The sequence below is a fragment of the Vombatus ursinus genome, unplaced genomic scaffold (genome assembly GCF_900497805.2).
Source record: "Vombatus ursinus unplaced genomic scaffold, bare-nosed wombat genome assembly UNPS02014782.1, whole genome shotgun sequence".
NCBI classification, from domain to species: Eukaryota; Metazoa; Chordata; class Mammalia; order Diprotodontia; family Vombatidae; genus Vombatus; species Vombatus ursinus.
Genome location: NW_020954560.1, coordinates 20,594 through 32,641, shown reverse-complemented (window position 1 = coordinate 32,641; position 12,048 = coordinate 20,594). Strand labels below are relative to the sequence as shown.

At 39.5% G+C, this 12,048-nt stretch overlaps 1 protein-coding gene across 1 annotated transcript; it reads left to right on the top strand.

The window, feature by feature from the left end:
• The first annotated feature begins 3,454 nt into the window (after window positions 1-3,454).
• Window positions 3,455-4,429, top strand: LOC114046401 (olfactory receptor 5V1-like). The gene has a single exon (XM_027866729.1). The coding sequence runs from the start codon at window positions 3,455-3,457 to the stop codon at window positions 4,427-4,429; it is 975 nt and encodes a 324-aa protein (XP_027722530.1).
• Window positions 4,430-12,048: the final 7,619 nt, after the last annotated feature.

The following is a 12,048-nucleotide window of genomic DNA, read 5'->3' as shown; positions in this document are numbered from 1 at the left end:
ACACTCTATTTAATGAGCATGATTTTAGCTGCTCAAGACTCATTCTCTGGTAGATACTGGATATAGAGTATACTACCCCAATATCACTGATTTCTTGCACAGCTCCCCAAGAATGACTGATTGCCTCTCTTACCTCTTTCATTCACCCTCTTCTCTTACCTCTCCATTTCTGTCACTCTAAACCTTTTTCCTTCTTTTTTTTAAAAAAAAGTTTATTTTTAGTTTTTAACATTCACTTGCATAAGATTTTGAATTTTACATTTTCTCACTCTCCCTTTCCTCCCCTTTCCCCAAGAAAGTACAATCTGATATAGGCTTTACTTATACACTCATATTAAGCATATTTTCCCATTAGTCATGATGGAAAGAAGAATTAGAACTGATAGGAGTAACCATAAGAATGAAGCAATAAAACAAAACAACAAAAGAAAAGGAGAGCAAATAGTATGCTTCCATATGCATTCAGACTCCATAGTTCTTTCTTTGGATGTAGACAGCATTTTCCATTGTAAGTCTTTTGGAGTTGTCTTAGATCTTTGCATTGCTGAGAAGAGCCACGTCTATCAAAGTCAGTTATCACACAATGCGGCTGTTACCGTGTATAATATTTCCCTGGTTCTGTCTCTTTCTTCTCCTTCCCTTCACAAGGTGATGGTGTTATTGCCTAACAGGCAATCCATAATTCCAGGGCCCAGAGTTTGGGTAACCACAAGCTGTAACCAACTCCCACAACTCAGCAGGACTGAGGAAAAAGATCAAGCTACATAAACACTGCTTCTGAAAAATCCTTCAGAGGGGGACATAGAATGGAGGTCTGTGTCCCCTAAGAAGGGACATAGAGTAAAGAGTACATACAATATCAGCGATGACTGTGCAGGATGAGAAGCAGAGCAAGGTTTTACCCTAAGACCTATCTGAATTTCCTTTCCTTTATATTTTCAGGTATTTCTCTTGGTGGCTTGCAGAATTTGTTGCTTGTCACTGTAATTGTGAGTTTTACCCATCATGTATATTGGAGTTTGAAGCATAGGATTGTTATTGTTGTTGTTTTTTCTGAAGGTGATCTATGAATTTTTTCAATTGGTGCTTTGTTTTCTATATTCCAACATTCTGAGGGTATTATTTGTTGCATAATGGTGTTTAGGTTTTTTAACTTGTCATGTTTGTCAGGGTGGCCTATGATCCTTCAGTTGTCTCTTCAACTCTTGTCTTCAAGATCAATGTGTTTTATTTACATGCAATTCATTTATCACGTATATAGATCTCTTTATGTTACTGGTTTTTGCTTCTCTTTTTCCAGAGTGTCTTTCCCCAAAGTAAATTTGTATTCTTAATCTACTGTTCCCTCTTTCACTTTTTTGGAAAGACTTACCATTGTAAATTCATGACCCCAGATATAGGCTTCAGAGTCACTTGCATAGACATATTTGAAATCGAAGGATTGAATGAGATTTTCAAGGGAGAGAGAGTAGAGTGAGAAGAGAAGCGAGTCAAATCCAGACCTTTGAGGGACACCTTCTTTCAGAGATCTGTAAAGGATACAGAAGGAGTGGTTAGAAAGGGAGGAGGTCTAAGAGCATGTGACGGCTCTGAAGCCAAGGCTTGGAGAAGCAGCATAGAGTACTGGAAAAGGGACTGACCTTGGGGTCAGGGGATCTGTGTTCAGATCTGCTGCTTGCTAGCTATGTAACCTTGGGCAAATTACTTAACCTCTCTGTGTACCAATTTCCTGCTTCATAAAAAGAAGGAATTATACTAGCAGATCTTCAGCTCTCTTCAGGTTCCAAATGTAGGCTTCTAGGAGCCTTTCTAAAAGGAAATGTTCTGGTCCATTCTCCATATGTAGTGTGATCAGAAGTATTACTTTCCTTTCCTGGAGAACCAGATGAAGCTAGCCCATACCTGATTACCAACACTTATATTGAATTCAGAGTGCATAAAAGGCTCTTCTTTGAGAAAACCACATGTGAAAATCAATCTCATTCTTTCATAACCCAACTTAATTACCTATAGGTTATGAATGATCTTTGGTTGTCCCCCCAAACTAAATCCACCCTCAAAGAATGAAGATTTGTCTCCATCAATGATGTTTCAAAGCAATCCTGGAGGCTCAGGAGTTAATTTCCAAAGAGAAGTTCCCTAGAAGTTTTGAATAATGGCAGCATCATTTGAATAAGGAAATAAACAAGTTTTATTAAACACCTATTGTGTGCCAGCCACTGGACTAAGGGCTTTACAAATTTTATCTCATTAGAGTCTCACAACAACCATGATAGGTAAGTGCTATTATTATTCCCATTTTACAACTGAACAAATTGAGTTAAACGTTAAGTGACTTGCCCAAGGTCACATTCCTACAAAGTTTCTTAATTCAAATTTGAATTCAGACCTTCCTGATTTCAGGCCCAGCACTCTATCCATTGCACCAGATTTTCAAGGTGACTACTTTGAAGGAATGAACTTCATCTGGTGTGCTTTTTTAAAAACCAGCCCCATTGCAGTTTGACCTCATACGTATAAGGTCATATAGACAGAGCCAATTCTAGGCAAAAGTGGCCAAGGAGGCAAAGTTTGTGATTCACTTCTGTGATTTCTCTCTTTGCTTCCCTCTCCTAATTTCTGCTATAGTGACTGTTCCACCCTACATCACCTTTCCTCAGACTTGTGCCTCACCTGCACCACCCCCTTGAGTGTTTGCCATAGTTCCCCCTATGAAAATGAATTTTGAAGTGGCTGGAGATCTTTAGCCTTGAGAAAAAATTTATGAGGGATGTGATGATATGATGGCAATGTGTGTGCTGGCTCTTGTTGACGTGCTCCCATAATGCCAACCAAGTATTCATGTCACACTGGGGCCACATCCAGGGGCCCCTGGCAATTTGTGAAATAAGGCAGCTAGTTGGCCTGGTGCTATAGTTTTAGCCTAATGTCAGGCAGACCCGACCTCAAATTTGACCTCTGATCTTGATTCTGTGACCTTAGGGTCACAGAAAGTGATCAAGAAAGAAAGCAGTATGCTTGGACCATCCTTCTTCTTGTATATTTGTATCCCCAGTGCTTAGCATAGTGTCTGGTACATAGCAGGCACTTAATAAGTGTTTATTAACTGATTGAATGTCACAGCAGCAGAGCCTTTGTATAAAACAGCAGTCAGTCCATCACTGAGCTCAGTGCAGAGGGGTCAGTGAAAATCAGTGAAGCAATCTAGTGAAACAGAACTCCAAATTCATCCACTGAGACTTTCAGTCAAGCCAGGATTCCTCCTTTGGGTGGCTATCCTCAAATGAATATATGTTTGTCCATCTTTGTCCTTCCTGTGCTCTCTCTGTTCTGGGTTAAGTACTTCCCATTGATTTCTGTAGCCAATAGTATAGTAAAATTGGTAAAGTAAGATAGAGGAAGGGATTAACTCTCTCCTCCCCCAACAATGACATCTTCTATTTTCATTCCAGCTATGAAGGACATTAAAGAAAGGGGAAACCAAACAGTTGTCACTGAATTCATCTTCCTGGGGTTTTCCAACCACCCAGAACTACAGGGATTGTTCTTCCTGATATTTTCGGTTGTATATCTGGTAACTCTTCTGGGGAACCTTCTCATATTAACAGCCATCAGAATCAACCCTGTTCTTCATACTCCTATGTATTATTTCCTCAGCAACTTGTCCTTCCTGGACATCTGCTACACCTCCACCACTGTCCCCATCATGCTGGTGAACTTTTTCAGAGAGAAGAAGACCATTACCTATGAAGGCTGCCTGTCCCAGATCTTCTTCCTTGTTACTTTTGCAGGCTCTGAGTGTGTGCTGTTGGCTGCTATGGCTTATGACAGATTTATAGCCATTTGCTATCCATTATGTTACCCAGTTCTCATGAGCAAGAGGGTCTGTGCCTACTTAGCAGCTGGGTCCTGGCTGTGTGGGGTAGCGAATTCTCTGACACACACAGGACTCACAGCAACTCTCACTTTGTGTGGTCCTAACCAGATCAGCCATTTTCTCTGTGATATCCCTCTACTCCTGAAGCTGTCCTGCTCAGATATTTCAGTCAATGAGGTCACACTCTATGTGTCCAGTGCCACCATTGGTCTGAGCTCCTGCCTCTTCACTGCTGTGTCCTATATGCTCATTATCTCTGCCATCTTGAAAATCCAGTCTGCTCAAGGGAGACAAAAAGCCTTCTCCACCTGTGCCTCTCACCTCACTGTGGTGCTCATCTACTATGGAACCATAAACTTCAACTATGACCAGCCCAGCTCAGGCTACTCCCTAGATGTCGTCATCTTGGCCTCTGTCCTCTTCTGTATTGTTACCCCCATGTTAAATCCTATCATCTACAGCCTGAGAAACAAGGAAGTCAAAGGTGCCTTGAGGAAACTATGTAAAGGGTATATTTTACCCAGTGATTCCAGTGTTCAAATCAGTCCTTAACCTGGAGTCCTTGAACTTGGTTTAAAAAAAAACAAAAACATTCATTAACTTTTCAAAGAATTGGTTCCCTTTGTAATCCTATGTATTTTACACATTCAAAAACTTTATTCTCCACCATCACATGGTCCTTTTTATCCTTTCTATTCTCCATTTTTATCTTCAATCTTTACCTATCCACTGGTTGCTTCCTTACTGCCAACAAACATGCCCTATTTCTCTTCACCTGCAAAAAACCTTCTATTATCCAATAGCTACACCTCATATCTCTCCAACTTTGTGGTTAAACTGCTTGAGAAGGCCTTCTAAAATCAATGCCTTCATTTCCTTTTCCTTCACTCTCTAAATTCTATAGAATCTGCCTTCTGACCTCATCATTCAACTGAAACTGCTTTCTCCAAAGTTATCCATGACCCCCTAATTGCTGAATCTACTGGCCTTTTCTCACTCCTTATCTGCAAACTTTGCCACTATTGATCACCCTCTTCTCATTAATACTTTCTTCTTTCTAGGTATTTCTGACACTAGCCTCTCCTAGTACTCCTCCTACCTAGGTGATCACTCCTTCTCATTCTCTTTTGCTAGATCATTATTTAGGACATGCCCACTAACCTTGGGTGCCCCACAGGGTTCTGTCCTGGACTGTCTGCTCCTTTTTCTCTTTTCTGTTTCATTTGGTGATTTCATCAGCTTTCATGTATTCAATGATCATCTCTCTCCTGATGATGCTCAAATCTATTTATCTGGCACTAAACCTCCCTGCTGACATCCAGGGTCATATCTCCAAGTATGTTGGACGTCTTGAACTGAATGTCCCATAGATGTCAAACTCAAAATGTCCAAAGCTGAACTCAGCTTTCCCCCCAAATCCTCCCTTCTCCCTAATTTCTCTTTACTATTGAGGTAACCCCTATCCTCCTAGTCCCCAGGATCACAATCTAGGTGTTATTCATGACTCTTCACTCGTGCTCCCTATATCTAACCTATTGAAAAATCTGGAGATGTTCCCATCATAGCATCTTTTGCATATGTTCCTTCTCTCCTCTGACCATTTACTGCCACCATACTGATACCAGACCCACTCCATCTTACATCTGAGTTACTCCATAGTATGCTGATTGCTCTCTCTCTACTCCAGGCCATCCTTCACTCAGATGTCACAGTGATCATCCTAAAGCACATGTTTCACCATCTCACCCCCTTACTCAACAAACTCCAGTGGTTCCCCATCATCTCAAGGATCACGTATAAAATGCTCTTTTACACAAAGCCCTTCATAATATACCCCTGCTCACCTTTAGTCTTTTTGTATTGTTTTGTTATATTTATTTTTAATTTTGGAATAAAACAAGCATTTCCATAAAGTAATTATAAAAATGATTGCATATGAAATTGCAAATCTATTATGCACAACTTATTATTCCTTTTACTTACCATGTAAATTTCCTTTTCTTCTTCTCCCCATCTCCATGTCCTAGAGATGGCTGCCTTTAATCTTCTTACATCTTATATTCCATCAATTACTCTGTGGTCCAGTGACACTGATTTTCTTCTTGTTCCTTGAGAATGACACTCTATCTCTGGATTCCTGGAATTTTCACTGGCTATAGATTCCCTCATGCCTACAATACTTTCCCACCTTATTTCCACTTCCAGCCTTCCTTGGATCCCTTCATGGGCCACCTAAAATCCTATCTTCTGCAACAAGCCTTTCCCAATCTCCCTTCTCTCTAGTTCCTTCCCTCTATTTTTTATCATTTCCAAATTATACAGTTAATAACTTGTTTGTGCATGGTTCTTTTCATGTTGTGTCCCTCAATAGACTTTAAAGTCCTTGAGAGCAGGGATTATCTTTCTTTATATTGTTGGCAAAACTTTCTTTATATTCTCAGCACTTAGAAGAGGGCACATTCTAAGTGCTTAACAAAATGTTTATGGACTAAGAAGGGGGTCTATAGGCTTCATCAGACTGCCAGAGAGGTCCATGCCATGCAAAATGGTTAAGAACCCTGAATCTAGATCAATGTAACTCTTCCTATATAAATAATTTCTATCATGGCAATAAGTGAGAAGAGTTGAAGAGATACAAACCTAGAGGGTAACTCACTAGTACATGACTGCGAACTTCAATGAGAAGCTTCTTGAGAGCAAGGGCTGGGATTTGTTTTGGTTTTGCCTTTTTTTTGATATTTACAGCCCTTAGCATAGTGCCTGCTACACAGTAAGTTATTAATGAAGAAGCAACTTTAATCTTGATGTGTTGGGGGGAAAAGGGGATATTCTTAATAATTAGAATTGTTGAAAAGTAGAATGGGTTTATAATTATAATATACAATAAGTGTTAAATTAATTTTTTAAAATTGAGGGTGAAAGATCCTTAGCTTTTGATACCTATCACACTGTCCTGTGATATTTACATTTTTGGAATCTATATGTCTAAAATATCACACATTTCATACAGTTATAGTTCTACAATATCAAGTCTTCTAATGAGCACCATTTCTGTACTTCTCTTTCATTTGGGAAATTAACATAGGTTGTTAATATGCTTGCAAGTTTTTGACTTCTTACATGATGATTTCATACGATTTTTATCTTAGTGTAATTGCAATAAAATACCGTTTAAAATATGCCATATAATTGCCTTCCTACCACTCGGCAGGCACTACATCATCTACAAAACTAAGGACTCTTCATCAGCCCTATACTACGTTATGGCACCAATGATGGGTCAAGACTAGCAACAAGGTAGGAAAAGCCAGGAATACGACCCAGGTGAACATGATTGGATAAGTTGAATAAGGTAAAAAAGGTGGGAAGGATGGAAGAAAGGAAGGAAGGAAGGAAGGAAGGAAGGAAAGGAAGGAAGGAAGGAAGGAAGGAAGGAAGGAAGGAAGGAAGGAAGAAAGAAAGATAAAGCATTTGGCAAGGACTTACCATGTGTCACACATTTTGCTTAGTCCTGGGAACAAATATAAAAAGAGACACAGTTCCTGCCCTTAAGGAGCTTACATTCTTACATAGGAAGACAACATTTATAGGCAAGTGGTAGTCAAAGAAAGCGGGGTGGAAAGAGATTGGGGTTGGAAATGAGTAGTTATGCATATGGCAGGCAGATGATAAGATGGCCTGGAGTAGTGAGTGTATACCCATCAGGTCAAAACAAGAAGAGAGAAAAAAAAGTTTTATTATTATTTTGTGAGCTAAAGGCCAAGATTTTTTTCTGCATGAGAACCATCCTCAACCATCATTATCAAACACTGAATGTTTCTGAAAATTAGCTTTTGCTGCAGACTTGAGGTTTCTTAATGAATTCATGGGCAGTTAGGTGGCCAAGTGGATAGAGCACTCATCTTGGAATTAGGAAGATTCATCTTCCTGAGTTCAAATATGGCTTCAGACACCCACTGGCTGTGTGACCCTGGGCAAGTCACTGAATCCTGTTTGCCTCAGTTTCCTCATCTGTAAAATGAGCTAGAGGAGATGGCAAACCACTCCAGTTTCTTTGCCAAGAAAACACCAAATGGGGTCATGAAGAATTAGTCACAGCTAAAAGAACTGAATAACAACAATGAATTCAATATAAAATTACAAGGAAAAACAGCATTTATTTGTGAAATTTATACCATAGTAAAGTCAATTTGGTGACAACTAACATTGTTTGAATCACAAGTAATGTCAAGCTGCTTTATTCATTTCCTTTGCTGTCAAAAGTTAAAACAAGTAAGATTATACTTTAAAGTGTATGCATACATTTTTTTTTTCCTGGAGAAACCAGCTGTTAATATTTACTGGCACATTCTTTTACATATTACTTGAGTTCAGAGGGAGTGCAATAGAAGGCTCAGAGAATGAAATCATCACCAGACTTAGCCCTGGCAAATGTAGGCTAATAACAATGATGATAATTAATGTATATGCATATATGTGTTTGGCAAAGTATTTTATATCTATTATCACACTTACACCTTACCCTGTATTCTCTCTCTCTCCTTCCCCCCAATGTATTTATGTAAATGGGTTATATGTGTGTGCACATATAAAATAACATAAATATTATATATTGTATATTCATGTCCCATACATGATAGAAAACAACTCAGAAAAGATAGGAATATTGAGGACATAATAAATGAAAACTTCTTGGAAAAAAGCACCACAAAAGATTATTATTTAAGCTAAAATGTTGGCTGTGGTGCTGGAATGGGGAGGCAAGATTTCAAATGACACATTTATCTGGTTGAAGAAAGGGCAAGGTCAGAGATCTGGGGAGGCATAGACAAAGAAAGAGAAATCAACAATTTAAGTTAATTCAATTAACTTTGAGGAGGTGGTAATCAGAAGTGAGAGAGAAAGCTTGTGGAATCAGAAAAGCATCAAATTACTACAAGGAAAGTTAATCTCAGAGACAAAATATTAACTCGAAAGGAGACAAAAATCAAGACAAAAGAAACAAATAGAAGAAGATGTACATTTAACAATTATAACCATAAATGTATCTGGGTTTTAAAATTCAATAAAAAGAAGAGAATGGGAGAATGGTTAAGAACACATGGCCCAGCAATTTGTTGCATATAAAGCACACGTGTAAAAAATAAAACTACACAGAGAATGAAAATGAGAGACTGGTACAAAACTTACTATGCATCAGATGAAATTATTGTCACCACTGAGTGACACAAAATGGTATATTGCACAAAATGGTATATTGCATCTAAATTCATAAATGTAAGCAAGATAGAAAATAGACCAAAAAAAGTAATCTTAACAATTGTAGGACTTTTATATGTCTCATGCGGCATGATAAATCTAACAGAAATAGAAATTAGGAATATATAAAACTGATATGGCCATAGGACAAATTAGATTTGAAAGGCTGATGCACATTATAAAAACCTTGTGTTTGATAAATGTAAAGATTTAAGTTTTGGGGATGAGAATTTACTATTTGGTAAATTTGTTGGGAAAACTGGAAGCAGTCTGGCAGAAACTAGGTATAGACCAATATCTTACACCATTTACCAAGATATGGTTACAATGGATATATGATCCAAACATAAAGGGATGTATCATAAGTAAATGAGAACAAAATGGAACATATTACCTTTCAGATTTATGCATAAGAGAAGAATTTATGCTTACAGATAGACTTGTGAAATATAAAACGGGTAACTTTGATTACATTAAATTAAAAAGATTTTGTACAAATAAAACCAATGTACCCAAGATTAGAAGGCAAGCAGAAAATTGGGGGAATTTTTTTCATGGAAAGATTCTTAGATAAAGCCCTCTTCTCTCAAATACACAGAGAACTTTGGGAAGTTTGTAAGAATATGAGTCTTCACCAATTGGTAAATGGTCAAAGGATATAAGTAGGAAGTTTTTGGAGGAAAAAAATCAAAGCTATATTTAGTCATATGAAAAAATGCTCTAAATCATAAATGATTAGAAAAATGCAAATTAAAACTACTTTGAGGTACCATCTCACACCTATCAGATTGGCTAAAATGACAGAAGGGGAAAATAACAAATGTTGGAGGGGATCTGGAAAAACTGAGACACTAATACACTGCTGATGGAACTGTGAACTGACCCAAACATTTTAGAGAGCAATCCGGAATTTTGCCCAAAGAGCTATAAGAACCTGTATTTTCCAATATTTTTGGCAGCTCTCTGTGTGTTGGCAAAGAACTGGAAATTGAGGAGATGCCTATCAAATGGGGAATGGCTGAATAAGTTGTGGTACATGATTATGATGGAATATTATTAGGCTGTAAGAAATGACAAGCAGATTAATTTTAGAAAAATATGGAAAGACTTGCATGAAATAATTGAGAGTGAAATGAGCAGACCAAGAGAACATTGTATAAAATAACAGCAATATTGTTCAAAGAGGAACTGTAAATGACTATGATATTGTGAGTAATGAGTATTAAAATCAACTACAAAGGACCTATGCAGCTCAGAACTCAAAATGTAAAAGAAATAAAATTAAAAAAAAAAGATGATTGCCATTTTCTGAATGGTAACACTAAAGAAAATACACATTCTCAGCATTTCCTGTTACTTTTACAAAAGTAAACGATGGGCACAGAAAAATTATAAATAAATATAAAAAAAGCAGAATGTTCAAGCAATCCTTTTAGACCATAATGCAATTAAAAATAATAATTAATACAAGGAACAAAAGGCAAAATTTGAGAGTACTGATATCCTGAATGAATGAATAAATCATAGAAACAATTAACAACTGTGTGAAAGAGGAGAATAATGATACAATATACCCCAAATTTTAGGATGCCCATAAACCGTGTATAAAAATATATTACCAAACTTTAAAAAGAGGAATAATAAATGGAACATGTAATAATTAAAAAGACCCTAGAACATCATCAAACACAAACTAAGCATAAAAGTACTCAGAAAAGAAAGTTATAATGGGAAAAAACACTATAGAAATGATAAAAGGAAGCTGAGGGCTGATTCTTTGAGAAGACCAATAAAATCAATAAACCTTTAGCCAAGCTGATTTAAAAAAAAAAAAGTCAAATTACCAAAATTAAAGGTAGTGAATCTGCAACAGGCAATAAGAAAAAATTATTAGAACCAACTACATAGTCTTCTCTCTTTCCATTTATATGCTAACAAAAGTTTTTTTTTGTTTTTGTTTTTAAATAGAGAAACATTGCTTATGGAAGCAATAACATACGGTAGCTCACTTTGGGGATTTTTTTGTTTGTTTGTTTTTAATATCCATTAACCGGTTGGCGGAGAGATCTTGCTAAGCCCCACAGCCCAGTGGGCCTGGGTCCACCCCAACTGGACAGTTCCGACGCCCACAGCGCTCCGTGGCTTCTCTGGGAGGTGCCCCTGCCCCCACCAGCCCGCCCTCCCCAAAAGGCTTTTCTCAACTTGGGCTCCTCCTGACCCTGGGCCCTTCTCCTCTCCGGGCTCCTTCCTGCTGCTGCGGGAGGGCCTCTGCCCAGTGGCCCGGCTCCTCAGCCCTCTCTGGCCTCGGCCTGGCAGGGCCAGGTGACCTGGGCAGGAGGGCATCATCCCAGGCCCTGGACCCCTTGGCCCGGCCTGCGCACGTGTGCTTCTCGTGGTTGGGGCCTGGCTCCTCCTTCCAGATTTTGGGTCTGTGCCCTAGGGAGGGGGAGAGGAAGGAGGAGGGAGGAGGAGGGGGAGGGGGCACCTCCCGCTGCTCCATCCGGGTCATCCCGCTTCCTCTTCTCGCCTCTCCCTCCCGTGTCTTCTCCAGGACCCCATCACCTGCCCACTTGTCCAAATAGTTAGGGCCTGGTTTTCTGGCCCCCAGCCTTGGGCAGCTGGATCCAAACCCCAAGCCCTCGGGAGAGGGGGAGGGGCTCGTCACGAGCCACGTGGTGCACTCGGACCTTCGGGCCCCTGGGCGGTGCTCCCGGATCCTAGCGGTGGGCAGGGCTGAAGCCTCGGCCTTGGCCTCGTCCTCTCCCGCACCACGTGCACGGGATCCAGCTCCCGGGGCGGGGAAAGCGCGTGGATGGTGTGCCCCGGGGTGGTCCCCAGGAAGACCTCGGCGCTGGCCTCGTGCTCCAGGAAGCCCGCGCATTCTCCCCGACATCGGCCCCATAGAGCTTGGT

Coding starts and splice junctions, on each gene's coding strand:
- LOC114046401 (XM_027866729.1), top strand. CDS start 3,455: ATGAAGGACATTAAAGAAAGGGGAAACCAAACAGTTGTCACTGAATTC.